Source organism: Zonotrichia albicollis, chromosome 7 (genome assembly GCF_047830755.1).
Source record: "Zonotrichia albicollis isolate bZonAlb1 chromosome 7, bZonAlb1.hap1, whole genome shotgun sequence".
NCBI lineage: Eukaryota > Metazoa > Chordata > Aves > Passeriformes > Passerellidae > Zonotrichia > Zonotrichia albicollis.
Genome location: NC_133825.1, coordinates 18,601,379 through 18,629,116, shown reverse-complemented (window position 1 = coordinate 18,629,116; position 27,738 = coordinate 18,601,379). Strand labels below are relative to the sequence as shown.

The 27,738-nt window shown below is 46.5% G+C and overlaps 3 protein-coding genes across 5 annotated transcripts; 2 read left to right on the top strand and 1 right to left on the bottom strand.

The window, feature by feature from the left end:
- Positions 1–374: 374 nt before the first annotated feature.
- Positions 375–3,201, top strand: DNAJC9 (DnaJ heat shock protein family (Hsp40) member C9). The gene is made up of 5 exons (XM_005496927.3): positions 375–677; positions 1,068–1,205; positions 1,321–1,575; positions 2,217–2,300; positions 2,708–3,201. The coding sequence occupies exons 1-5, from the start codon at positions 498–500 to the stop codon at positions 2,837–2,839; spliced, it is 789 nt and encodes a 262-aa protein (XP_005496984.2). The 5' UTR covers positions 375–497; the 3' UTR covers positions 2,840–3,201.
- Positions 3,202–3,961: 760 nt separating this feature from the next.
- On the bottom strand, positions 3,962–16,147 carry FAM149B1 (family with sequence similarity 149 member B1). 2 transcript variants are annotated; one of them, XM_074544485.1, is made up of 15 exons: positions 16,036–16,147; positions 15,295–15,399; positions 15,043–15,154; positions 13,967–14,109; positions 13,477–13,596; positions 12,716–12,886; positions 11,605–11,792; positions 11,229–11,359; positions 10,634–10,687; positions 10,084–10,196; positions 8,825–9,004; positions 7,011–7,131; positions 6,555–6,680; positions 5,991–6,072; positions 3,962–5,275 (listed from the first exon to the last, which is right to left on the bottom strand). In XM_074544485.1, exons 1-15 carry the CDS (start codon positions 16,068–16,070, stop codon positions 5,202–5,204), a joined length of 1,755 nt encoding a protein of 584 aa, XP_074400586.1. In that variant the 5' UTR covers positions 16,071–16,147; the 3' UTR covers positions 3,962–5,201. The 2 variants fall into 2 exon arrangements, with proteins under 2 accessions (XP_074400586.1, XP_074400587.1); XM_074544486.1 differs by lacking the exon at positions 10,634–10,687.
- Positions 16,145–25,899, top strand: LOC102068491 (protein ecdysoneless homolog). Of its 2 annotated transcripts, XM_074544479.1 has the most exons (13): positions 16,145–16,340; positions 17,536–17,653; positions 18,007–18,094; positions 19,064–19,242; positions 19,924–20,119; positions 20,861–20,989; positions 21,136–21,261; positions 22,010–22,095; positions 22,845–22,951; positions 23,371–23,548; positions 23,993–24,060; positions 24,138–24,358; positions 24,893–25,641. In XM_074544479.1, the coding sequence occupies exons 1-13, from the start codon at positions 16,145–16,147 to the stop codon at positions 25,103–25,105; spliced, it is 1,905 nt and encodes a 634-aa protein (XP_074400580.1). In that variant the 3' UTR covers positions 25,106–25,641. The 2 variants fall into 2 exon arrangements, with proteins under 2 accessions (XP_074400580.1, XP_074400581.1); XM_074544480.1 differs by lacking the exons at positions 19,064–19,242; positions 19,924–20,119 and having other exon boundaries at positions 24,893–25,899.
- Positions 25,900–27,738: the final 1,839 nt, after the last annotated feature.

Below are 27,738 nucleotides of genomic sequence, written 5' to 3'. Positions count from 1 at the left end.
CCTGCCTCCCCTGAGTGATGCGTCGCCTCAGTCCGCTCTCAACATGGCCGGCTCCCCGCCTCCCCTCAGCGGCGCCGCCATCGCATCACCACCGCTTCCCGTCAGCGGGGCCGCCGCCGCACCGACACCGCCTCCCCTCAGCAGTGCCACCCCTCAGCCTCCCCTCAACATGGCCGGCCTCCCGCCTCCCCTCAGCGGAGCCGCCGCCGTATTGCCGCCGCTTCCCCTCAACGGCGCCGCCGCATCGTCACCGCTCCCCCTCAGCAGCGCCTCCCCTCAACCTCCCCCCAACATGGCCAGCCCCCGCCTTCCCTCAGCGGTGCCTCCCCTCAGCCTGCCCTCATCATGGCCGCCCCCCCGCCTTCCCTCAGCACCGGCACCGCCCCTCAGCTTCGCCCGCGGGCTCTTCCCGCCCGGCGCAGCCGCGGAGCAGCTGCCCGGGCGCGGAGCGGGCGGGAAGGACGGTGGGGCGTTGGTCGCGGTGCCGGCGGGGCGGGATGGCGCTGTCGCAGCAGTGCGAGGCCGCGTTCGGTACGGCGGACCTGTACGGTGTGCTGGGCGTGAGGCGCGGCGCGTCCGAGAAGGACATCCGCCGCGGCTACCACCGAGCCTCGCTGCGCCTGCACCCCGACCGCGTCCCGGCCGAGCAGAAGGAGGAGGCCACACGCCGCTTCCAGGTGAGGAGAGACCGGGGGAGAAAGGGAGGGATAGACAGAGGGAGGGAGGGAGAGGAGCGGTGGCGGCCACGGGTGAGACCGACCCTCCACTCCAGAAGGGACCGGTGCCCTGATCCGCTCTCCCCCAAGTGACTGAACCCTGGGCAAGCGACCCTGAGTGCCCACCCTGCTGACCAGCCCCGACCCTGAGTGCCGACCCCCGCTGCCCAGCCCCGACCCTGAGTGACCAACTCCGACCCTGAGTGTCAACTCCACTGACTAGCCCCGACTCCGAGTGCCCACCCCGCTGACCAACCCCGACCCCGAGTGCCCACCCCAGTGCTCCCTGGGTGCCTGATCCCCGAGTGACCGCTCCCCGAGTGACCTCCCGGCCGCTGCCGTGTCCCGCAGATCCTGGGCAAGGTGTACGCCGTGCTGAGCGATGAGAAGCAGCGCGCAGTGTACGATGAGACGGGCATGGTGGATGAGGACGCCGAGGCGCTGCAGGACGGGCGGGACTGGCTGGAGTACTGGCAGCTGCTGTTCAAGGTGAGAGCGGGACGGGGCTGGGACACACCTCCCCATTTTGTTTTTATGTGTTTTCTCTTAAATCCTCCTGGTGAGTAAGTCCTGTAAGTCACAAATAGTCACCTCTTTGCTCCAGGTCACCGTGAAAGACATCGAAGAGTTCAAGAGTACCTACAAAAACTCGGAGGAGGAGCTGGCTGATGTGAAGGCAGCGTACATGAACTTCAAGGGCGACATGGATCGGATCATGGAGTCTGTGCTGTGCGTGGACTACACGGATGAGCCCAGGATACGGGAGATGATCGAGCGAGCCATCGACTCTGGGGAGGTGCCATCCTACAAGGCTTTTGTAAAGGAGTCAAAGCAGAAGATGATGTCCAGAAGAAAGCGGGTAGGTTGCAGCAATTACTTAGCAGAACTTTTTCCCTTGGCTGAAATAAGTAACTCTGTTCCCGAGATGTTTGTCACAGGATTGCTGGGTTACACACCTTCGTGTTAACTTCTGGTCACCCATGGTCATCACCCCCCAACCCAAATCATTGTGAAAGGCTTTTCTACTTCTTTATTTCCTTATTATACACAACGGCTTGTTACAGTTTAGCATGTCCCTGCATTTATCTACAAAGCTGGGAGTTGCTGGAGTTAACAAAAACAAGCAAGTGACGAAAACACATTTTGGTTGGCTCTGGCCTAAATGGACTCCTGTATGCTTTTGGACACTTTGTAGAATGTTATTTGCAAATCACAGCAACCTTTAAGTTATTGTAGTATCTACCAAAATAAAATAAAAAAAGGGTGTGGGAACAGTGGTGGGGACAAACATCACATGCAACACTGTGAAAGAGCAGAAAAACTTCCTGCTCTGCTAAATGGTGGAACCAGAATGGGCTTCCCTTCCCAAACTGGGAAACCCTTTGCACCTCCCTGCAGCTATTTGTACACAGATGCCCAAAAAGCATTCAGTAAGTCCCATAAGACATGATCAGATAACATGCAAAATACTTCTTTAAAAAACCTTATTTGCTCTTTTAGGCAGAAAAAGAAGCTAAAGAGGCAAAAAAGACTATAGATGAGCTGGGCCTTGGTGGAGAAAATGACTTGCAAGCACTGATTAAAGTAAGGCTTCTTCTGTTTCTTGCACATAATTTTGTAACTGGCTTATAATTGTGTTTTCCCTGAGCATCTTTGATTTTGGATCCTTGCATATCTTCTGAATTCCTGAGGTTAAAACCTGGCCTTAATGTTAACTATGTGCTTTAATTTAATTAGAATCAGAGTACAGTATGCATTTTTTTACCTAAAATTTCCAAGAGTTAAATATTTGGAGTACTTATGGAGTAACTTCCAGTTTTAGGTTGTTTCACAGGGAGTTGTAATGATGATACTAAACTTCCTGTAGCTTGTCTTAATTGTGTTTGATGCAGTCCAAGATTTTGTGTAGCTATCAAATTTCAATGGGATAAGCAGTTTGGGAAGTTCCAAAAGGTTTTGAGTTTGGTTGGTTTTCTTTTCCCCCTCCCCAGCGCCGGAACAAAGAACGAGAAAAGGAAATGGATAACTTCTTCTCCCATCTGGAAGCAAAGTATGGCAACACTGCTAAGAAAGGAGAAAAGAAGACCTCAGGCAAGAAAAGAAAGGCAGAAGGAACAGCATAGACTGAAATATCAGGTTTCCCTTTGTGTGGAAACGTGGATTTGGGAGAATTTTGGGTGTTTTCCAGGCCCCTGTTTCAGACTGAGTGCATTGACTGGCTCTAAGTGGGAGGCATGACATGGAATCCATGCTGAAGAAGGAAGACAAGGCATTCCTGTGCTACTGTCCCCAACCCTTTGGGTGCTCTACAGTTGAGATCCATATGTGCTGTTCACACATTTCTTCTCTAACAAACCTCCTGCTATTTTTAAAGGTCTTTGCACATCAGCTCAACAGGTCTTTTTCAGATATTCCAGTAGTTTTTATAAAGATAGTTTGGAAAATTGCTGATTTAATAAACTAGAAGGTGGGGGTTTTTTTCAGAGTTTTGCTTTCTCAGTTCTCTGTATGTTTTCTAAATAAGTTATTTAAAACAAGCCAATTGTGTTGATTCTTCTGATTTCAGTCAAATCCTGCACGCTTCCAGGGAGGATCATTTTTCAAAGGTGTAGGAGTTTCAAGGTGAACATTTTGAGAGTTGAAGGCTCTCACAGCTTCAACAGCACCTCCTGGGGGGAAGCCAGAAGATGGTCTCTCTGTTCCCTTTTACTTTTCTGCTCTGAAAAATAACCCTGATTCTGAGAAAGTAGAGCATATCATTGTGGTTTATAACACAGGGCTTGAAGGTTACTTTTATTACATAAAATAAATAAATAACAGTCCAGGAGCAGTCACTAGTGTCAGCCATCTGTACAAAAAACAAAAATGGCTTTAGGAGGTGACTGCATTTTTTAAACCCACTGACTCCTCTAGGCTGTAAAACACTACATCATGTTTACAGAAGTCTATTCAAGTTTATTTGTCTGCTTTTGTAACTCTTGTGCTACAGAAAACTCCCTCAGTCCCTGAGGAATGGCACAGATACAAATGGGATGTTATCTGCACTTTGCCTGACATAACTGACACACTGCACAGCGTTCCAGAAGAGAAATTGGATTTTGAAGTGCTTTAGTGAGTAGAGGTCTCTGGTGAGCATCAGCTTCTCTCTCTGAAAACCTAAGATAGAGCTCAGAGCTGCTTTTTTTTTTTTTTTTTTTTTTTTTTTAACTTCTGGAAATGCAAAGGCAGGTTAACCCAGTTATATTTGCACAGTTTTCTGTTTTTGATTAAAGCATGTTTGGATCAACTGCATTTGAGAGCTTCAGTATGGATGAAAAATTATTAGCTGGTCTGGAGTGAGGAAATAGGGGAGCCACGTGATAAAAAATAACAACAAGGGTTTTTTTCTATTTTGAACTGTAATTTGAAGAATAATAAGAAAATACAGGAAAACAGTGCTCTTTAATTGGACTAGAAAGGAACGACTTTTTGTGGAGAGTCCTAACTTTGTTTAAATAGAGCCAGTGGTTACCTCATCTTGTTTTTACATTTCATCTGGCACTTACTGCTTGGGAGTAAGACCTTCAACTAATCACTTATTTGAGAAGCCTGTACTTCATGGTTTCATTTGTCTTATCTGGAGCCACAAGGCCAACTCCAGCAAATGCCTCTGTCACACAGGGCAGACACAGCTCCTGAAAGCTCCATTGCATCAGTGGCTTCTGGAGCTCTACCTTGGAGTGAAGAAATCTTGTGTAATTATAGGTATTTTTATAAAGGGACACTGAGCTATTCTGTGAAATTACCATAAAATGTCTCAGCAGGAAGATTTTATTTTGAGTACTGTCTGAAACTACTTGTAGTAGGAAGTTTCTTTTTGCCTGTTGACTGAGGAACAGGTAAAAGGTATTTTTGTAACTCAGGAAGAGGCAGTGGTGTGCTGCCCTTGGAGCTGCCAGGTCACCTGCTCTGCTGCCTTGGTTCTACCTCTGTTCATACCTGCTGCAGCTGCCACAGCATTCATTACCTGCCAAAGCTGAGTGCTTGCTTTTGCTAGTACAATATTGCTTTAAACATATTGAATCATATAAATACATTTTTAAAAAATATGTAAATCACTATGTCTGTAGAAGGATTAACCTTCCTAAGGGAAAAATGAGCAGGTCCTGCAGTGCCTCTAAGGACATGAACCTGTCACCAGCCTCATGGAAAACAGCACAAGCACAGCCTGAGAGTGTTTGCTGGGTTTCCCAGGAGTTGGGCTTCACTGGAATGTATTCACCCTTCCACAGGAGCATCACTTTCTCTACTGGTAGGAAATGGAATGTTTGAGTGCACCCCTTCTAATCTTTGGCAGCTGCTGCTTAGATTTATATAAAAATAACTATCTGGAAGGAAGGGTGTTTGAAAACTCTGTGTAAACAACGTTGACCTTGCTGGGAAAGAGAGATGGTTCATGACTCTCTGGAGAGGGATGGATGGGTGGATGCTCCTCCATGGCCAACATCAGTGCCTCTGTTTGCTCTTTGTGCCTGATCCACTTCGGCCGTGGGCTTTCACAGAACCACGGGATGGAAGACCTGACAAACAGGAGATCATGCACAGCCTCAAGACTTTGGGAAGGAATTACAGCTAAGTATCAAATGCATCTACACTAGCCTAAAACTAAAATTTCTTTTTAGTCTAACACATGGCTAGCAACTACATTATTTATAACTTCCAAAAAGGGCAAAGCTTGTGCTTGCAGAGTTGCTGCATTGCAGGGAGCAACTGCATTCCTTGATATTTCACTGAGTATTCGTGTCTACAAAGCTTTGCTAATTTAGTTTGGTTTTGTCAATACAGCAGTCATAAAACTCATCTTGCATTTTTCTTTTGGGGGGGAGGAGGGCAGATATTTAATTTCAGTAGGAACCACTCCTTGCTTGTTTACAAACAAGTTACTTCAGTTTTAGTGCCTTTGTTAACCTCACAGTACTATTTCTGTTTAAGCTGACAACTGCTTTGAAAACTTGGACAATGAGAGGCACTGGGGCTGATAACATTAAGCTTTCTTACTTGATTTAAATATTTGGTGGCAATAAAAACAAAACCCAACAAAATGCATCCAACTATACTCTGAAGTAGAGCAGGACAGAGCAAGTATAACATCTGTATAATGGCAAATTAAAGACATGGATGGAACTCTGTAAAAGTGTAAATTACCTGTAGGAATGTACCCCTGTAGGAAATGCATCCCTGTCCCAAAAGCCTCCTTTGTTTGATTTTACTAAACCCTGTGACTGCTGGGCATACCTGAACTCGTGGATGCTCTCCTTGTCCAGGATTGATTAGTGTAATCAATAACAGTGCAAGAACGGCGGCGCTGGGAATGGGGCTGGAAAAACAGCTCAGGTTAGTTCTGTTTGCATGAAAAAAAATCAGCAAGATTATAATACAACTAAAAACTACTTAAACACGTGTATTTGGTAATGAGTTAGATGTTGTGAAGGTCTAAGAAAAGTTTTAAAGAAAGGTCAAATTCTAACACTTATTTAGAATGATCACTGGGCCAGTTAGAGGCAGTCTTTCCATTTCAGGATATTGCACTGTTCCAAAGCACATTTTATAACTGCTGAGTCCAGGATGTTGAAATTACACACACAAACCAATCAAGCAGCTATTTAAAAGCTGTGCTGAAATTACAGCTGCCAAAGCTTTGATAAAAACACTTTGTTAAGATACAAGAAGGTACCAGTAGAGTAGGAATCATTAAACTGAGAGTATTGGATACTGAAACAGACTGGACATGGATTGATGTTAATTCTCAAAGCACCCTTTTCAGTAATTAAGGATGATGTGTAATTAGCCATGCTTTACCGAGGATGTGCTGGTTGTGCTAGGCCTGGAGAAGGGATCAGGTAAGAACAGCTGCTCCTGGAGCTGCTGGTGAGTGTCCTCTTGTGCCGTGACACTCTGAGCACGGCTCGAGTTCCCTCGAGGTTTCTGCAAGGGGAAATAACAGAGTTATGGCTTTTTCTTAATGCAACAGTTCATTGAAAATAATTAACCCAGGAATTAAAGCTAATTTTCAAATTGAATTACTTTATACCTAGTTATGAGGAGGCAAACACTGAATTTGCATTAAAACTAAGCAGATAAGTGTGGGTGATGCTGTTGCCCAAAACCAATACAACATTTTTCTATTTGATCATCTATTTGACCATCTGTCACAAAACAAGAAATAAATTGGAACTCCCGGGCTGGGTAATTTGACCAGCAGTGATAACAACTTCAGATTACCCAGTAATAAAATGAGATTCTTGTGCCTGTTACCGTTTGCCTGTGAGATCCTGTGGTGCTCCCATGCTCTGTGGTGGTGGCAATGGGTGGCAGGGGGTGATTTCTGTTCAGCAGCAGTGGGGAGGGTGAGGTCAGCTGCTCCTGTGCAGTCAGGCTGGAATGCACAGTAAGAACAGAAAAACACACAGTTAATATGTTTGGCAGGTGGAAAGGTGTGATGTTGTCCTTTTCTTTGGCCTTCTGGAGTTGACTGTTCTGTAAGGATACCTTGAAAAAGCTTCAAACCATCTAAAAAGAACTTTCCTAATGCTCTCTACTTACATTTTACAATACATTTTGTCCTGGATTGTCAAGCAAATTGTATTCTATTTGCCATCTGTGTGGCACTTGTCTTCTGTTCAGTGGGCAGTTTTCCTTATCTCTTTCACAATCACTCGTCCTTCCAGAGAGACATCTGCTGATAACAGCTATTGAATGTCACTGCATGGCTGATAAGAACTATAACATCCCATTGGGAGATGTGGGCCCAGAGGGAGGAGCCAAGCATTGCTACCTGGATATAATCCAGAGGTTTTGAGACACCAGCACGGCTTCTCCACGGGATTCCCCAGAGGAACAGCAGCTGCCTCTTCTTCCACTGGATCTTCAGAGGCAGAATACAACCTTCTCTACAGGATCCCTGCTCCAACAGAACCACCCCTGACACTGCAGGAGGGCTGCAGCCACATTTCCAATGGGACTGCCACCAACACCCTGACCCACAGGGTGTCAGGTTGGGTTCTGACTCTGTCAGTGTTGTTTTGGTTTACTGCATTGTTTATTTTATCCTTTTATTTTCTTCCCCTTTAAAGAACTGTTATTTCCTGCTCCCATATTTTTTTATCTGAGAGCCCCTTAACTTATATATATATATATATAACTTATAATATATATATATATATATTATAATATATATATATATATATATATATATTATATATATAATATATATATATAAACTTATATATATATATATATAACTTATAATATATATTAGCTATATATTGCTAATATATAGCAATTCAGAGAAGAGGGGTTTACATTTTCCATTTCAGGGGAGGCTCCTGCTTCATTTAGACACCTGTCTTTTCAAACCTAGACACATTTTAATAAAGCAGAGATGTCAGTATTTCTTACATTGACTGAAGCCTGAGGAAAGGGAACAGAAACACAAACTACTGGAAGGAAAAACACCAGTTATGAAGGGACAAGGAATAAGTCTCAATATGTGACAAGAAGGCAACAGACTGGATGAATTTATAGATAAACAACAAAACTAGAAGTAAACTACATCAATTTAGAACATGTGAAATAGACAGGTCTATCAAATCCTGCATTGTTTCCTGATACCCTGTGGTCCCTGTAAATGACTCCAGTCAGGCCATTGTGCAAATTAAAAGAAAGTTATTCTAGATGTGGTTGAGGGCTCACTAGGAGCCCTTTGGTCAGTCAGATAACCTATTTGAACATCTTTATAGTCCAGTCTGGGTTAGGATAACAACATGCAGTATGACCTCCAAAATATGCAGAATTTTAAATTTATATAGAAAATAGGCTGCAGAAAGAGACAGCCATGCCAAGGAGGAGATGGTGGCATTCACTTTGCTTGCAGAGGACAGACTGAGCTCTATTGCTCACCTGCAAAACTACCTGAACATGGCAATGTGTGTGATTCACTGAATCACAGCTGGCAGCACACTCAACATCAGCTTTAAAAACTCAGCTTTCTCAGGGAGCTGTGCTTTAGGGGCAGCTCCTCTCCCTGCCCAGGGCTGCTCTCTGACCCTGGTGCTGTTTTGGGGACCTACAGGCGCCTGCAGACGTCGTCCCCGGAGCGCGGGGTCCCGATGGGATGCAGGGTCCGTGGGGGAGCGTTCCTCCTCCTGGTGCAGCGGGACAGGGACGAGGTGCTGAGCTCCAGGGGACGGTTTGGCCATGCCCGGGTGGAGAGGAGGGAGCTCGAACCTGGCCGCTTGTCATCCACGTCCCTAACAACAACAGCAACAAAATTACAAGACCAAAAGACACAGGGTCAGCTGTAGCCATGATATATTCTGAAAAATCCCTTTGCCAGGATCTTTTCTCCTGAGAGACTGAGAGGCCTCAGAAACAAAATGCAAACAATGATTATCTGCTGCTGTGGAATGCAACAGGTGCATCTGTGATTGGCCTCATGTGGTTGTTTTTAATTAATGGCCAATCACAGCCCAGCTGTCTCAGACTTGCTGGTCAGTCACAAGATTTTGTTATCATTCCACTTCTTTCCTTTCAAACCTTCTGATGAAATCCTTTCTTCTATTCTTTTAGTATAGTTTTAATATATCTTTTACTTTTAATATAATATATATAATAAAATAATAAATCAGCCTTCTGAAACATGGAGTCAAGATTCTCATCTCTTCCCATGTTGGGATTGCCTGCAAACTTCCACAATCAGCATGACAATAGCTGTTAGCAAAGTGCTCACCTACAGGTGACTTTAATCATAAGATATGAGGGCAAAAATTATGTGTGTTGATTTTTAATGTAACTTGTGGTAATCACGTATCCTCTGAACAGAGAGAGACACAGCTCTCCCAGGATTTTCCTGAGAAGCTGTGAGAAAGCTCAGAGAAAAGAATGAAAAACAATTCTTATCTGCACTTGCTGCACCTGTTGTTGTGCAGATGTGGAATGTGTTATGGAGTTTGTTTACCAAAGGGTGGTTTCTTAATAGAACACTAGTGATGGTGTTTGGATTCACTGACCAATTAGATCTGTCTGTATTGGACTGTCTCAAAAGGATGATCAGTTTCTTAGTAATATAGTATAATATGGTATAATATAGCATAATAAAGCAATTAATCAGCCTCTACAATCATGGAGTCAATACTCATTATTCCCCTATCAGGGAATATGACAGTAACTACATCAATTTTCACAGAGGACAAATAAACAAATAACCAAGCAGGAAAATAACTCATTGCTTTCTCTGACAGAGGAATTTATCTTACAAGGTTTTGGGTCAAATCCCTCTCACTGTGAGAGTGCTCTACTTTATTTACTACAGGTGATCTGTAGCTCTTACAGTGTTTTCTCCACTACAGGCAGGCTCCTTTGGTGTAACTGGATCCCATGGATCACCATCAAGCCATTCAGGTTCCGCTGAGAACTACTACTTGACCCTTGAGAGAGACTTACCTGAAATTAAAACAAAATAAGTAAGTAAATTACTGTTTGGCAGAAATACACACACACACAGATATTTACAGACTTTGTATATCACTTTGGAGAAAAGTCATTAATTTCTTCCATGACATCCAGATATATACTCAGTTATATTATTTCCCCAGCTAGGGGATCTTAGCATTTAATTTTTTTGGAATGATAGTGCTTAGAAAATGTTCTAATAATATTTTCCAACTGAGCAGCTCATTTACTGATCTCCCAACAATGACTATAATCAGAAGCTTTACGAAAATACAAAAATAATTTTCAGTGTATATTGACATTTTATGTCAAGAACAGATCTGCAAAGTCCTTTTCTGAGATACAGACTGATGTGAAAAAAGCCATCATATTCCACCCACCATAAGAACAGCAAGTAGAAAATAGCAGAGCTTGAATCCCATACATACTTGAGGTGTTTTTCTCCTCTTTTTGCTTTTGCGGCCACCTCTGGGTTTTGGGCACTACACACACAACAAGGGGACACAAGGGATAGGCAGGGGGAAGAAATAAAGGATAAAGAAATAAAAAGAAATAAGAAGGAAATAGCTGAATTAAAATGGAATAAACAGGTAACACTTTGGTGCTCACCACTCTAGATGCAAATCATCTAAAGTAGATTGTACAGTTAAATTCAGTGTCTGAGGGAAAAAAACTGGTTTAGAACTGCAGAAATTTCTCCCTTCTTGCTAGATGAATTAACTATTAATGTGAGAATGGGATCCCACACACACACTCCTCAATCTCACCAATGTGGAAAGAACTACATCCTGAATCAACAGCCACCACACAGTTGTCACACACAGGCATAAAATACTGTTTCAAGGAGGAAAGTAGGAATTAAAACTTCCAACTGACTAACAACAGGACTAAAGTGTCAGAAAGGACAGCCAGCACTCACACAAACTACAAACCAGTTATTTAGCTAAACAGAACCACTGTGTCTGCTGAGGTAACACTGTGATTCATCCCCACACAAAACAAGAGCTGGGTAAAAATCCTTACCAGATTTGAGGCCACTGAGGGCATCTTGGTGTGTGGCACCCGAGGTAACAGTGCTGGCAGAGGATCCAGCTGCAAAGGGCTTCTGGCATCTGCTCGGAGCGTTTCCACTGCTATGATATTCTTCTCATCATCTGTGCAAAGCAACAGAATTCCTGTCAATATTAGCATATGCATAGCCAGTGCTATGAATCAATTTTTTATTTTAGAGAGAGTCCCCTTGGATGATAAGCTCTGGTAAGGTTTTTGAAGATGTGTTTCACAATGCTACCAAAATAACCTTTTTATTCCCACTGAAAAGATCATTCCCAAATATATCACTTGGCAAAATGAGCTGAAATCCCCTTTTGAGCCCCTCACCTTAACTGTGAATCCTTACCAGAGGCTGACCCTTCCCAGTGCCTGCAGATCAATTCTTCCATGCAGACCAGCACTTCACTCCACACATCATCAAACACAAAGGTGAGCACGGAATCCTTCATGCAGGAATAGGGAGAGACAGGAGGAAACCCCAATTTCCGTCTGCCAGAGGACAGCCCCATTTTCCTCTCGTGCAAATCCTCCTCCCTGTAAAAATGTAAGCATTACCTGCACCAGAAATACATTGTGCCCTGCATTTATTTTCAGTTTTCCCACTAACCTCAGTGAGAAATGACTGACCCACCTTGATCTCCCTATACAGAATGATTATAAATCATACTCCATGAACAATAATTAACCCATAAGATGAAATTCACATAAAAAAATCTGAATTATTTGTTACACTGATATTTCTTCATCACTTTGTTAGGCTCCATATCTAATGACAGGACAGAATCTTGAAGATAAGAGAGTGATATTTTTTGCTGCAGCAATGTCTCTCTAGTCTGGTAAAAGCAAGAAACATAACAATTTTTATTTAATGGTCCATGCAGATAAGTGCCTTTAATAATTAAAACAAATTAAATACTCAGGAACTGACAGCACCCTCTAGAGTCCTTACCCAGGTCATATGTTCATACTTTAGGGCTGAATAATGTAAAGGGGTAAAAAGATAAATATAGTTGTAATTGTTTCTTGACAAGCATAAAATCCACTCTAGTTCTTAAAAATACCACTGAAAAAAAATCCAGAAAGGTACAACTCCACCCAACATGTCAGTACAAAACAGAAACAGCACACTGCTGTTGCATAACTAACAGCAGTGAATTTGACACGGTGTAAAAAAATTAATGGTGTTTAAACACATATTATTAAATACTCAGGCTCTTAGGATGGAATGAATTATTCAAACCAAGCACAAAAATGGACAGTGTGATAAACTATCAAAAAAATTCCTAAACATAATTTAGTGAAAGAAATTGCCCTAGGAAATAGGTTGGGAAAATTCCCAGTGCCCAGGTAACCTCAGGCCTTTGAGAGCTCTGTAGAGAAAAGAGAAATAAATTCATCAAGTATGTGTATCTTAACTGCAGGAATCCCAGGGCAGTATTTTAATCTTCAATACCTACACATCTCTGTGGTCAAATGCCAGGTATTCCTCCACTATGCCTTCGGAGAGAATGACCTCCTCTTCCCCTTCAGCCCTCTCTGAGGAGCACAAGGTGGGAGGCTTGGAAGGGTTGGCCTTTTTGTGAGCAGGAGCAACAAAAAGAGGCATCTTCTTGCCCACAACACTCAATCTGGACAGGTGACAGTTTTCAGAAAGCAGAAATAAAAATGAGTTGTTATTCCACCTCAAATACCTGAGAGACAAGCATGGTTGTTAAGGGCAAGCAGTAGTGAGGCCAAAAAAAACCATTCATTAAAGCAACAATGTTTGGTTTGGATGCCTTTTAATTCTTGCTAAGAATTAAATTAATTATTTTGTCCCTGAAGGGGACAAAACTTCAGGGACAAAATATCCAAAGCTGATTAGAAAGCATTTTGAAACATTAAATAATAAAAGCAGCACTAACAGTGCTTTGTATTTTTTAAAGTCTAGGCAAATTCAACAGATGATTAATAACAAAATCAGCTACAGTACATACATATTCTTAAGAACTCAGCAGCAGCAAAGATATTTCTATTAACTGGCCACTTCACTGTAGTCAGCAAAAGCACAACTATGTGTTCTTGCTGTTCTAAGTGTACTAAATTGAGTTAGAAAGGGGAAAAAGAGAGTGTGCTGTGTTCAAAACTCAGCCTAACAGGAAGGCTGCACACTCTAGGAAGCAGAGAACAAACCTTCCTTCCCACCCTGGCATGAGCCAGGCTCACTGCTGGTACTTACTCATCAGAATCCTTTTCCTGTGGTGAACTTACATCCGAGGGAGCCAAAGTGCCCGAGGGGGAGCTCGAGTACCATCCATACCCTTCATCCATGGGGGGCACCACCTGCTTCCCCACCACCCTGCCACGGCAAAAGCAAAAGAGAAACACAGCAAAAAACCTTGGCAGTGCAGTTATTGGAGGGTGTAAGATCAGCAGCAAGCCCTAAAAGTTCTCCTGGGAAACTGTGCAGTTTTCCTGGTGACACTTTCAGTTTTCTAAGAGAATTCTGCTCTGTTAATGCCAAGTCAGCCACAGATGGCAACAAATCTCTGACAAGGAACCACGTGTGAGGTGAGAGGATGTTAATTAATGACAGGCAGGCACATCACCAGAGTGATCTTTTTATGTCTAGCTACTGCATAGCTGCACAAACCCACCCTGCCCCCTGTTTTAAAAGCAACTGTGAGCCTTGTAAGGAAGGCAGCAGCACCAGCCCTTGAATAAAATACCTGAGGTGAGGAAAGCTGGAGGACCACTGGTGGCATTCTTCCCGCAGCCCCTCAACATGAACTGTCTCTTTCTGCTCATACAGAAGCTCATCAATTTGTCTGAACATCTGCTGAACTTGTTGTGTGGCAGCTTTGTCAAATTCCTGGAGAGGAAAGAAAATACCTCGTGAATAGCATTTGCATGGGTTTTCTTTAATTGATCTTTTAAAATATAATTGGAACACACAACTATTTGTTTAGAGCTTAGCAGGAATGCAGAAAAAGATTTTAACTTTAAATTATTTTTTCCCAGAGATGATGCAGCCTTTAAAGATGGATGCAGGCTTTAAAGATGGATGGCAGTCACACAAAAAGCTTACATTGACAAAGCAGAAAAAAATATTAAAACATTTTGAAATATCCATATTATTATATTAACCTACATGACTTAAAGGAATAGAAAACAAGAAGGATAAAATTCAGTGATATTTTAATGCAATGGAGGATTTGTTGCTTCCAGTGTCCACAAACAGCAGCAACACAAAAAGCAATGCAGGCTGGTGGGAAGCACTGAACCTGAGGGGTGGTCAGGCCCTTTGTTACATGTGATAGAAAATGGGGTCAGTTCTGGGATCATGTAAATCAAAACAGCTCCATCTCACCTCCCAGAAGGCAGCAGCACACTTTGGTGGAAGGAGCATAAATCAAACCTTTCAAAATGAAAATAATGTTTTGGGAGCTTCCCGTATTTTGAGAAACATGCAAGGATGCAGAAGTTGGATAAACTCACACCAAGTACCTGAAAGTCATCCAGCCATGCCTGGGGTTCCACAATAACAGCATTTATAGATACACTCAGGCACTAAATGACTTGCATTTCCAAAATTTTTAGTGGAAATGAAGAATACTAACAGAATAGTATGAGCCTTATGTGTTTTGAATAGATAGATGGAAAGCAGTAAAAAAGATGTTCTTTCTTTAATCAGCACCAAGATTTTTTAACAGATCCAATAATTTTTGTTCTGAGATGTCTTTGCAGTGGTATTTGAAGTGTCTTTCTGTGCTCCATTTGGTTTGGATGATTATGTTCTACTCACGTCATAGCCCCAGGAGAAGACTGAGCTGTCTTCTGTGGAGGTGTCAGCACAACCCTGACTCGCAGTCTGTGCATCGCCATGATCATCCGATCCCTTACGGATTCCCGACTCCCTGAAACGCACACGCCGAGCCAAAAACAAAAACAAAGAGAAAGCAAATCAGCCCACAACAAACAATGACAGAGCGAGTGTGTCAGTAAACGAAGCCTGGCTGTGCCAGAAGAGCTGGATCAGATGTGACACCACAAGTACCTGGAGGTCTGGGCTCGGTTTTCAGCCGTGGGTGTGGCTGAGCACACCTGAGCCCGCGGCTCTGGCGGTGGGTGATGCCTCAGGGCATGTTTGGGGAGTCCTCGTCTGTAAAAACAGAAGTGGAACTTGGCAAACCTTACAAGAATAAACATTTTCGGCGTTCCCGATGAGTTTTATAGGCTTTTCTTTCCAGCTCCTCAAGGACTGTGTAGATATTTATTACTATTACAAAGCTAATTCTTGTCGCCAAAACTCTGGGTTTCAGGTGCCAAAATTAACTCTAGGATAAATACGGACTTTAAGGTCTTGGCTTCAAAATCAGCTAAACTTAACCTTAAAACGCTGTGAATTGAGGTACAGCTCCCTAAAAGCAGAGATGACGCCATTATCCCTGTAGATTAATTACATTGAATGAAATTAAATAGAACAAGAGTAAGCGAGCCGAGTAAGTCATAACTGACCTAACTCTTGGGTCAGGGAATAAGAGCCGGTTACAGGGATTTAATCGCGTTGTGTCCCACCGGTGTCCGGCCGGGACCCGTGCTCAGGAATCCGGGATATCCCGGGAATGCCGGGAACCATCTCCCGTCGGGGACAGGGGTGACCGGGCCGTCACCGGGCCCTGCTCGGTGCTGGGGCAGCGCGGGCGGCAGGCCCGGGAGCGGGGCCGGGGGGATCGCGCCCGGGACCGCGCTGGGGCTCAGGGCCGCGCCGGGCACCGGGGGAGCGGCGGCCACTCACGGCTGCACCGGTTTCCGCGCGTATCGCGATATCATCCTCAGCGCCGCCGCCCCGCCGCCGCCATCGCGCCGCTCCTCCCCGGGGGCGGAGCGCTTTGGGTTCCGGCGCGATGGAGGCGCTGCGGCGGCCGGCGCTGCCCGAGGATGCGGTGCGCTACCGCCTGTTCGCGGCGGCGGCGGCGGGCCCGGGCGGCGAGGCGCTGCTGCGGCGCTGCGCTGAGCTGGCCCTGGTGCGCTTCGCTCCTCTCCTGGCTGCCTACGTGTGGCAGCGGCAGCCGTTCCGCCTGCGCTACGTGCCGGGCCACGGTGAGCCGGGAGCGGGCCGGGAGGCGCGGCGGGAGGAGCGCCCGGAGGCGCCGGAGGCGGCCAGGGACCGGGAGAGCGTGAGGGGGATCCGGTGGCAGGGAACCGACGGCGTTTGAGGGGAAAGCGGGGATGAGGGGTGGTGTGAGGAGAACCCGGCGGCCGGAATCAAGGAGCGTGTGAGGGGGGAACCCGGGAGGGTGTGAGGGGGACCCGGCGGCCGGAAACCGGCGGTGTGTGAGGGGGACCCGGCGGTGTGTGAGGGGGAACCGAGGGGGTGTGAGGGGAACCAGCGGCCGGACTCGAGGAGTGTCAGAGAGGGAACCGGGGGGAGGGTGGGATCGTTTGAAGGGGATCCGGCGGCCGGGAACCGGGAGCTTGTGGGGGGGAACCGGGAGAGTGTGAAGAACAGCTGGCGGCCGGAGACGGGGATCTTTTGAGGGTAATCCGGCGGCCGGGAACCAGAAGCGTGTGAGGGGGATCTGGACAGTGTGAGGAGGACCCGGTGGCCGGGAATCAAGGGGGTGTGAGAAGAAACGGGGATCGTTTGAGGGGGACCCGGCGGTCGGGAACCGGGAGCCTGAGAGGGGGACCCGGCGAGCTCGAACTAGGAACGAGTGAGGGAGAGCCGAGGCCATGTGAGGGGCACACAGCGGCCGAGAATCGGGATCTTTGGAGGAGAGACCGGCGGCCAGGAACCGAGGGCGTGTGAGGGGTACCCGGGGCGGGAATGTGAGGGGAACGCGGCGGCCAGAAACCAGGAGTGTGTGAGGGGGAACCGGGATCGTTTGAGGGGGACCCGGCGGCCGGGAACCGGCAGTGTGTGATGGGGCACTGGGATGTGAGGAGAACCCGGCGGCCAGAAACCAGGAGCGTCTGAGGGAGAACTGTGGCGTGTGAGGGAGATCCGGCGGCCGGGAGCCGAGGGCGTGTGAGGGGACCCGGCGGGCTCGAACCGGGAGCGTGTGAGGGGGACCCGGCGGCTTCCCCGACTCTCGGTGCCACAGCACGGGTTAACCCAGTGAGGCATCTGGTGCCGCCTCCCTGCTGCAGCCGGGCCGTCCCCGAGCACAGGACACAAGATTCTGTCAGCAGGGTCTGGGATATCCGCAGCGAGGGGGACTCCGCAGCCCGTGTGGACAATCTGTTGCCGGGCACGGCGTTGCTGAGCCGCCTCTCCTGTCTGTGCCCCGTGCAGGCGAGATCCCGGCGCACTTGGGCGGCACCACGGAGTTCGGGGATAACGTGGAGGATGAGTGGTTCATTGTGTACCTGCTGCGGGAGATCACCAGGGAGTTCCCGGGGCTGGCAGCCAGGTAAGGCAGGTGCTGCTGAGCTGCTTTAGTGGGAGGGCTGCCAAGGGGCAGTGCCTGTGCTCTGAAGGTCCTGTCTTACCATTGCCATCCTTGGAGGTGTTTCCCATCCCAGACACGTTGGAAGTGTCCAAGGGCAGGTTGGATGGGGCTTGGAGCAGCCCGGGCTAGTGGAAGGTGTGCCTGGCTGTGGAAAGGGTGTTGGAACCAGGTGTTGATCTTTAAGGTCCTTTCTAACCTAAGCCTTTCTATGGGTTTATGAATATTAAAAAAACCCCAGCAGACATGGGTTGAGAAGTGTGTTGTTGTGTTCTGCAAGGCTTTTCCTGCTCAATTTCCAATTTCTCCTTGGCCAGTATTGATGACAACGATGGAGAGTTTCTCTTGATAGAAGCAGCTGATTTTCTCCCAAAGTGGCTGAATCCTGACAACAGTGAAAACAGGGTGAGTAAAACTTGTGTGCAGTTGGCAAGGGGGAGTCAGTGGCCTTTTCTATAGCGGCTGGAGTTTTCTCTTGCACCTCTAGCCAAGTAGTCTGACTGCCTCTGAAAATCCAGAGTGCTGTCTGTCCCTGACTGTTGCTGTGTTCTCAAGCAATCCTGTATCCATCTGAATTTTCAAGCTCTGCTAGAACTATTTGGATGACATTATTTTTGTTTTTTACCATATTGTGGAGTGTTTGGGCCAGAGGATTTGCTGCCCTCAGGGTAGGGAATGCTCAGGGCTGGAGTGTTGCTGTCTCTGTAAGGACACAGGCTTTGTCTGGTCCAGGTGAAATAATGAGCAGACACCTTCCCCTGGATATGGATGGCTGCTAATGGCAGTGGATTAGAATGGAGATCATTAATTTGGTCATTAGCAAAAAGTTGTTCAATTATTTTTCCCCTACTCCAAGATTCTTACAACGACTGGAACACAACACCAAAATGGATTGCAAGTGTGTACCTGGAGTGTCAGGCTCATACTTTCCTTTGTTTGAGGGAACAGACAGAGTGAGGGGGTTGAGAACGTTGCATTCAGGGCTTTTCTTAGGATCAGGAACCAGCAGAGGTCGCATGTGACACCTGAAATGCTGCTTTTTAATGCCTGGGATGTTCTGAAGCAGTTAGGCTGTGCTGGTTGTCCTGAAGCACTTCTCCAGTTGAAGAAAAGCGTGATATTATTGTTGTAAAGAAACAAGGTATATTTGATGAAATTTGTTGCAGTTCAAATAGGGATTTTTCCTGGTTGGATTGTGATCTCTGGCATCTCAAATAACCTTTTTAGAAAAGCTGTGCTGCTTCCTGCATTGGTTCTCTATTTGTCCTTTCTGTTGTCAGTGTTAACCAGATGCATTTGTGTGTGCAATGAGCTGTTCCATGGCTGTGTGTGAGTGCTCCTGCCCTGTGTGACGGGAGCATTCCTGCCTGCCAGGTGTTCTTTTACAAAGGAGAGCTGCACATCATTGCGCCGGGGGAGCCCTGGGAGCAGGGCTGGGCCCTCTCTGCTCCCCGTGCCACGGTGCCGCAGGCGCTGGCTCTGTTATCCACCCGCGCCGAGGAGTTCCTGGCTGCAGAGCCCATCAGAGCTGCGCTCAATAAACGCCTCCATGGGTACGTGGGGCTGCACTTGGCTCCTGCAGCTGTGGGGTTTGGGTCTGTGCTCCCTGGGCTTTCAGCGTTTCCCCAGCAGATGGGATCAAGTTGGTTCCTTCTCAGAAACCAGCAGCTGAAGGTTTTTCTGTGGCCCTCTAGGAAAGAGGGGCATCAGTGTCCTGTAGGCTGTGGTGTGGGGATCTGAAACTGGTTCACTGCTGTAATTCCACCCCTGGCAATGACAAGAGTTACTCTTCCTTCACATCTTCCTTAGACTGAAACCTCTGAAAGTTCCACGATCTTTTAGGGGCCCTGTGCCCGAGGAACAAGAGGATTTGATCTAAAATGTAGCACCAGCAGAATTGTCAGGGCTTCAGCTTGTCACAGCTGTGCTCCACACTGTGCTATAATTTTTGTAAGGATTTGACAGCAAATATGGCAAAGAATACTGGAGAGCTGGATATGTTGGTTAAGCCCACGGGGACTCATCTTACCCATATAGGAGATTCAATTTTATGAGCTATGTACACTTCTATAAATATGTATGATAGAAACAGCCATTCTAGGCATTAGATTGGCCAGGTTTTAACTGCAGAGCAATCTGAGCCATGATCCCAGTAAATATTAAAGGGAAGGGCCCTGATGCTGAAGAAGGAGTGGTTAACTGGCAGTGCCCTCCCACGCTCTGTTGCCGCTCAGGTATCCCGAGAAGATCCAGGCCTCGCTGCACCGAGCCCGCTGCTTCCTCCCGGCCGGGATCGCGGCCGTGCTGAGGCTGCGCCCGTCCCTGGTGGCTGCGGCCGTCCAGGCCTTCTACCTGCGGGAGCCGGGCGATCTGGGGGCCTGCCGGCGCCCTTTCAGAACCTTCCCTGCCGAGCAGCGAGTGATGGCCCTGGTAAGTGCTCGCAGAGCCGCTGACGGCCCTGCTGTGTGCTCCTGTAGGGATGGATTTCCAGGTCCTTGCAGTGAGAGCTGCTCTGGATCGGTGTGGCTGGACTTGCAGGGGGCTGATCCTGAGAGAATTGTTTCTGAATCCAGAGGTTGTGATAGCAGTTCCTCTGCTGAAGTGCCTGCTCAGTAAATTGATCTCCTTGTGTGATCAGAGCAGTTTGCCAGCCCTGCCAGCCAACGGGAGCAGTTGCTCCTAACCAGTGGTTCACTCCCAGGCTTTTCACCTTCTCAGCTGTGCTCTCACAGCTCTGGGAAAGCTTTTATGAAGTCTTGTATGAACACTGTCCAAGCACTGTTGTATCTGATGCATTTTGTTACAGAGTTGTACCATTAGACTCCTGAAAAGAAGCTTTAGAGTCAAATTCTGGAGTTGCTGAAATGTTTTATTTGAATGTCATTTTAATTGAGAATACACCTTGTTAACCTGAATAAAAAATACTGAGGGTTTTTCCTAATGTATTTATACTGACAAAAGTTCGTATTTCCTTGGGTATTTCAATTTGGGACAAACTTTGTAAAGCCTGAAAAGTAATTTATCAGAAAAATCTTTCTAAGATGTATTTTGAATGCAGTCTCAGATAATGGGTGCCTTCAAAGGCACTCTGGTGACCTGGAGGGAGTTTGCTGGCTGTCCCCAGCCCAGTCCCGCTGCAGGGAGTGTTTGTTTCTGCTCTGGCTGTTGCAGGTGACTTTCACTCGGTGTTTGTATGCACAGCTGGTGCAGCAGCAGTTTGTTCCAGACAGACGCAGTGGATACACCCTGCCCGCCCCAGCTCATCCTCAGTACAGAGCCTACGAGCTGGGCATGAAGCTGGTAATGATTCCTGGGGCATTTTGGCCTTGGCTCATGCATGTCCAGGGAATGGGTCCTTGTCTGAAAGTTGCCTGCTTGTCCAGAGAAATGTGAGCAAAGTCTGTCACACGTTGAGAACCTCTTGTTGTTGCATCTTTCATCTGCAGGCCCATGGCTTTGAAATTTTGTGCTCCAAGAGCAGCAAAGTGGCTCCTGATGCCAAGAGAAATGTGTTAAGCGGTCCTCTGTGGGAGAGATTCCTCAGGAGCTTGAAGGAGAAGGATTATTTCAAGGTCTGTGACTATTTCAGTGTCTGTAGATTTTAAAGATTCCAGGGAAAATACATTTTAACCCTTGAACTGGTGTAAGGAGCTTGAATCCTTATCTCTGTGTGAAATGAATTAATGTGTTTAAAGGGGACATGTGCAGGTTGTTCCCCTTTGAAAGGAATTTAATTTGGAAATTAGAAAGGAAAAAGCAAGATGTGGGGATTGATTCATTCATCTAAAGCAAGGGGAGAAATACACTTGAGTGAAGAAAACCCCCATGTGTGATTGTGTGAGGTGTGACTGATTGCACTGGTTTACATTTCATTTCCACCCCTCTAGAATTCAATATTCTGCAAGATCCATACATAACCCCATAGACCTATCTGGGCCCATGCACGTGTAATTTTGATGTGTGTGTGGTTTTTGTGGGTTCTGGGGGTTCTGGTGAGGTTCTGTGGGGTTTTTTTTTTAAAGATACCTTTGACTACTTCTTTGAAGTTAATAAATGGGACATAAATTGACTACTTAATTGAAGGTTGTAATATTGGACAACTTTATTGAGATTCTTAGGTTAATATCCTTTAATATACTTCAAATACAGGAATGCCCCTTGGCTGTATTGAGTTCCAAGTGTTCATGGCCAAGAGGTTTGAGTTGTTCTGGTTCTCTCAGCATTTCTGTGTGACCAACAGTCGCCCTTAGGAAGCCTGACTGTGAGGAGGAAGGGGAGGGAGAATTGTTTGGGTTCATGCCTGTGGCTTGCATTCAATAGGGAGAAATGGAAGGATCAGCCAAGTACCTGGAGCTGTTGCACATGGCAGAAGATCACTTCCAGCAATCTGTTGCTGTGCCAGAAAGGTGAGAGCTGCTTGAAATTCATGAGTGTCATAGACCCTACAAATCCTGTAAGTGACCATTGAAATGCTTGTTACAAACACCTGAACCCTTTTCTGCACTGCACATTGAACATGGGAGCTGTGGCCAGGACATACAAGTACTAATTCCTCTGGAATGCTCCACTGGGAGAAGTTCTGGCCTGAGTAACTCTTTTATCTTGGTTTTGTGAAATGCTGAGCTCTTCCAAGTGGATTCCAAGTGGTGACTGCAAAGCAATTTTTGCTTGGTTGACTGTAGAAAGTGTAGAAAAGTTTCATTGAACAGCAGTGCCAGTGAATAATGAATACAGGGTAATCTCTCTCCTTTGCTCAAGGGGCTGGCTGTGGATTTCTCTGGAAGATCAAAACCAAAAAAGAAATCAGAAATATCTGAGGCTTTGGCAGGTCATAATATCTTGGCTGTTATGTTTTTGAGTTTCCAGTCTGTGCTGGTTGGGATCTGATAATCTTAATATTTACCAAGGCAAATGAAATGTAAAGGAAAAGAGCCATGACCAATGGGTTTGGAGCCATCAGCTGGGAATTGCAGGGACTGACTGTGTCCTGTTTTGGCCAATGCTCTGGGTAGTGCCCTGGGACTTCCCCAGATTCATTTCCCTTTTGGATGTGCTTGCACAGAAGGAAAATGAAGAATTGAAGTGAAAACCTGAATGCAGAGCATGTGATCCCATTGAATCCATTTCAGTCAATTGATTTTGGTTTTTCTTCTAGCTGTGACGAAGTGAGCCCAGGTGATGAAATCCTGGCACTACTACAGACAACCCCCATTGATCTGAAGGAATTGGAGAGAGAAGCAGCTTGTCTTCCTGCAGAGGATGGTGAGCTGGATGGGGGAATTATTCCTGTTACAGATGATTATTTGTGGGGGGAGAGGGGCAATGCTGACAGCTGTGAAGGGAAAGCAAATCCAGCCTTCCTCAAGACTAAACACTGGATTGGCTCTCCCAGTTTAGAGTAAGCCTTTCTTCCTCCACTGAGTGGCCAAAGGCTTCTCAGTGACTAGAATGGTCTCTCTGAGTTTGAGCTCTGCAAAGCAGAGTTTGTAAGTAGTGACAAGAAATCTGCACTCAGTTCTTCTCAGCCTCTCTCTCCTTTGCTGTGTGTGAGCCAGGACCAGCACAAGAACTGCACTGCAGAACTGAGCTGCAGGATGGTTGCAGCCCTGTCAGTCAGCTGGTTTGGGCCTGTGGGCCAGCAGGCTTGTGCAGAGTAACAGATCTGTGCTGTGTTCTTGCAGATGACAGCTGGCTGGATATGACACCAGGTGCTCTGGATCAGATGCTGAAGGAGACAAGAAATGAGTCCCTTCCTTCCCCAAATGAGGAGGAGCAAAACTATGACTTGGAAACAGTTGCTGAGAGCATGAAGGCTTTTGTGTCCAAAGTGTCCACGCACGAAGGAGCAGAACTGCCATGGTAGTAGCACCTGGAGTTTGGCTCTGGTGTGGAATGTTGCACTGTGCTGCAGCCTGTGCTTGGTTCTGTGATGCAGAGAATCAGAGTTTGAAGGTGCTGTGCTGAGCAGGGCCTGAAGCAAAGCCAGAGCAGTGAACCTGTACTTGCTTTAAATCAGCTTGGTGCCACCCTGGCACTGGTGCAGGTTCAAGTGCTGCAAGCTGAGCTGCTCTCTGTCCCTCAGCTGGATTTTGTGATCTTCACAATTTTTCACTTTTTATGCCAAGAATTCTTGCACTCACTGTTTGATGTCTAATGCACACAGGCTTCAAACTTCTGAGGACTTTTAAATTCAAATGTCCCAACTTCAGTCCTGGCTTGAGAGAAATCAATATGGCTTGTGCCTGTGTCAGGCTTAGGCAAGCACAGAAGCTTCATTTCTTTAAAAATATTTTTATATTTCAGGTCATCTGATGAATCCCAAGTTACCTTTGACGTGGATTCTTTTACCAAAGCCCTGGACAGAATTTTAGGTGAGATTGCTTCTTTCTTTAAAACAAATGCCAGCACTGATTTCTTTGCTGTTGTACTGACACCAAATCATGTGCAGGGGCAGACTCTGAGGAGCTGGATTCTGATGATGTGGATGAAGAGGAGGAGTTTGGTTTCTCAGATGAGGATGATGAAGAGCTGGATGCTGGGAATGGAAGGCAGGAGCAGAAGGTGTCTCCTGAGGAGCTCGTGGGCAGTCTCAAGGCGTACATGGAGGAGATGGACCGTGAGCTGGCACAGAGCAACGTTGGGAAAAGTTTCAGCAGCCACAAGAGAGGGGTGAGTGTGCCTTGAGCTCTGATTTGCAGCAGTGATTTCCAAGCAGGAAATGTGCTGCAAGTGGCCATTCTGAGTAATGGGATTGGAACCTTCCCACGTGCAAGCAAAGTGTGCTGGACCTGCACCATCCTACATTTTTTATAAACTGAAACTTACCTAAGCTTGGAATTTGCCCATCTTTTCCAAGGCTTAGTTTTAGTTTTCCCATCTTTTCCCTGTTTTTAGTAGTAGGGCAAGCAGCTGCAGCTTCACTTGTGAGGTCCTGTAGTAGTTTTCTCCCATAGGAAGCTGAGCCAGGACTCAGCAACACTTTGTGTCCTTCTCTTGGAACCTAATCTGGGTAATGGAGAGTGGTGATTTTCAGCTGGCATGGGCATTTGGTGTCTGAATTTCTGTCTGTCAGGACTCAGGAGTGTACTGGACTTTGTTGGCTGCAGAATTGTTGATTCTTTTCTCCTGTGGTTTGCCTTTTTATTTCCCCCCTTAAATCTGCTCCTGCAATTTGCTAAAGCTTTCTCTTTGTACTCCCTGCAGGCAAGTTCTGTTGGAGCAGCCCCATGTGAGAGTGCTGGCCCTGCCTGTGGAGCTGAGGCTGCTGAGCTGGCAGCCCTGGATGTGGACATGAACCTGGTGGCAAACCTGCTCGAGTCCTACAGTGCCCAGGCTGGCCTGGCAGGACCCACCTCGAGCATTTTACAGAGCCTGGGGGTGAATTTACCTGAGAGCACAGAGCTCCCTGGCAGCTGAGCAAGGCAGGGAGAGCCTTGGCACAGGACATGGCTGCTGGGGAGATGGAGCACACACACACGAGCAGGGTGTGGGAGAAGAGGCCCAAGGTTTGAATTTGGAGCATTCTGTTCATTATGTGTCACTTCAGCAGAGTGAATTTACCTGCAAAAGCTTCTGTTTGCACACTGTCTTGGGTGGAAATGAGATTTTCCCAGTGCTGACAAAACTTTAGAAAACTGAAAAATTGTGTCAAATGAATGACTGAAATGAGGTTTTCTTTTATTACAACACCTCTCTCCCATTTTTCCATTCAGTGATCTAATTTGCCACGTTTCTAAAATGTCCTTTTACCCATTGCTGAGTGGGTTCAGTATCTGGGGAGCAGTTCTTGTTCTGAAAATGCTGCTGCCTTCAGGGACAGGTGGGGAAATACCACACTGCAGGAAGAGTAATTGGATCAAATGTGTAAATATTGGCCAGAAGTATTTTTTAATTTTATTTCAATAAAAACAAAAATACAACTTGATTACTGAATTTTTTTGAAGATATGCATAACTTCCTCAGTTCTTGGAGTAAAGTATTTTTGTAATTGTTCATTTTCTGAATGAATTCCATTACTGCTGAATGTTGATATACAGCTACTGCTGGCATGATGTGAGCCCAGGCTGAGCAGTTTGGGGTTTTTTCAGTGCAAATGTGCTGGAAGGCATGCAGCATGTTGCTTTCATGTGGAATGAAAAATCTATTTTAAATATGACAACTTTAGTTTCAACAAGACAAATTTGAAATAAAATAGATAGAAATTCTTGATACACAAACACCAACAGTGCAGTCCTGCTGGGTCCAAATCAGCTTCTTAATTTCTCTTCATTTCATTTTCATTCAGCAATTAATGAGTTGTCCTGCACTGCTGTTGTGGAATTCACTTTGTCAGCAGTTCAGGGAGAGCACTGGCAGGTTGGACAGGGATTAGAGATGGACAGCAAGAGCTGGGAAGTGTGAAGAAGGTTCTGCTAAATTTCAAGGAATTTGGACTGCTGAGAGGTGAGAGAGACTGAGACAGATCTGTGGTGGAAAAATGGGGTTAACAGAGGTTTTTAATTGAGACAAGAATAATGAGCAGTTAGTGGTGGCAAACAGAGGTACTTGAACCTTGGGAAGGGTTGGTGTTTGACCAGGAAAGGTAATTTACACTGAAAATACATAAATGTCCCCACTGATGAGTAGCTAGATCAAGTTTAGATACTTTAAAACATAATGGAGGTGAAGAACATGATCACATTGAACTGCTGTGTGGCCTGTGCTATAGAAAAGGTCCAAACAGATGGAAGGACTCCCTTAGTGATGAGGAGAACTCCTGAGCTGAGGTTCAGAACAAAGCTGCTCTTTTGCAAACACTCCAGCTGCTGTTGCTGCTTGGATAATCTGACTTTTCCATCAGTGGGGCTGGGATTTCTCTGGGGCTCTGCTCATCCCAGCTCTTTCCATTTGTTCAGCAGCTTCCCAGGGGAGCCCTGCAAGGCTCTGGGAGTGCTCCCAGGAGAGTTTGCCATGGCAGAAGAAGCATTTCCATGCTGCCTCTTCCTCTGCTTTGAGGTAACACACCAGGCATCTCCTCTTTTAATTCTGAGAGTGTTTTTAGTGAAGGAAGCCCGATGGAATTAATTAGGGCAGACAAGTGGTGTGTGGTTCCCTTTCAATGGATTTCTGTCCAAGTGTATTCTGGAGTTGTTTAACTGGTTAATTTTCCCTTCCCCTAATTTTTTCCCTTCACAGTTCCCACCCTTTCCCATTCCTCACCTCTTACCCAGCACTGCCCCAATGGTCCCTGGGTGCAACTCTTAGAGAGCAGGGCCCGTCCCAACAGGCGGCTGCTGCAGCCAGGGCAGGGGCAGGGCAAGACACATCACAACACTGGTGGTGCTCAGAGACTGTTGGCTTTTGCAGTTCAGGCAGATCAAATGAATCTCAATTGTCAGAGATCTCTACCCTTTACTTGGCACCACTTTCTCCTTCCTCCTCCTGTCCCTGCCAGCTCCAGCAAAGCCATTTCCCCCACTGGCACCAGCTGCCTCCTGTCCCTCACTCCCATTTTGCCCACTCTGAACTCCTGGAGCCGCCTGCCCGCGGAGCCGCAGCCGCCGTGGGGCCGGGTAATGGTGCAGGGAATGCTGGCAGGGATTCCTGGGCTGGGCTGGGCCAGGCCAGGTGCCCGGGGCCAGCTCTGAGCCTCTGCTCCTGCCCCTGGGCAGGCAACAGAACACAGCAGGAAAGGCTCGGGGCTCTCAAGAAAGGCAGCCAGAGATCTCTCACCCATCATGGGCACAACAGGCCCGGAGTGGGGAAATTACATTTCAGCGAATTTATTATCAAACAAATGAGAACAAGGGAATGAGATGTTCCCCAAATACTAAAAATGCACCTTCTCCACACTGTTCTCTCCTTCCTGGGCTTTGCTTGATCCCTGGTTCCCTCCCTCCAGAAGGAGGTGGCTGACAGTCACAGAGACCCCCAGCACTGTAATTTTTCCTTATTCAGTCTGTTGTTGTAATTTTTTGTTAAGGTTTAATGAACCTTTAAAATTTTAAAAGTGAAGGTCCTTCCTCACATCTTCCAAGGACAGTCCAGAAGTGTCACCTTCAGGCCAGTTT

What these genes read in the sequence shown, in the direction of transcription:
- DNAJC9 (XM_005496927.3), top strand. Translation starts at nt 498, where the DNA reads ATGGCGCTGTCGCAGCAGTGCGAGGCCGCGTTCGGTACGGCGGACCTG. An exon ending in ACTGGCAGCTGCTGTTCAAG is followed by an intron (nt 1,206 to 1,320) that starts GTGAGAGCGGGA and finishes TCTTTGCTCCAG; the next exon opens with GTCACCGTGAAAGACATCGA. An exon ending in TGATGTCCAGAAGAAAGCGG is followed by an intron (nt 1,576 to 2,216) that starts GTAGGTTGCAGC and finishes TTGCTCTTTTAG; the next exon opens with GCAGAAAAAGAAGCTAAAGA.
- FAM149B1 (XM_074544485.1), bottom strand. Translation starts at nt 16,070, where the DNA reads ATGATATCGCGATACGCGCGGAAACCGGTGCAGCC. An exon ending in GCGCGGAAACCGGTGCAGCC is followed by an intron (nt 15,400 to 16,035) that starts GTGAGTGGCCGC and finishes CTGTTTTTACAG; the next exon opens with ACGAGGACTCCCCAAACATG. An exon ending in CAGGAAAAGGATTCTGATGA is followed by an intron (nt 12,887 to 13,476) that starts GTAAGTACCAGC and finishes TCACCTGTCCAG; the next exon opens with ATTGAGTGTTGTGGGCAAGA.
- LOC102068491 (XM_074544479.1), top strand. Translation starts at nt 16,145, where the DNA reads ATGGAGGCGCTGCGGCGGCCGGCGCTGCCCGAGGATGCGGTGCGCTAC. An exon ending in CTCAATAAACGCCTCCATGG is followed by an intron (nt 19,243 to 19,923) that starts GTACGTGGGGCT and finishes GTTGCCGCTCAG; the next exon opens with GTATCCCGAGAAGATCCAGG. An exon ending in AGCAGCGAGTGATGGCCCTG is followed by an intron (nt 20,120 to 20,860) that starts GTAAGTGCTCGC and finishes TGGCTGTTGCAG; the next exon opens with GTGACTTTCACTCGGTGTTT.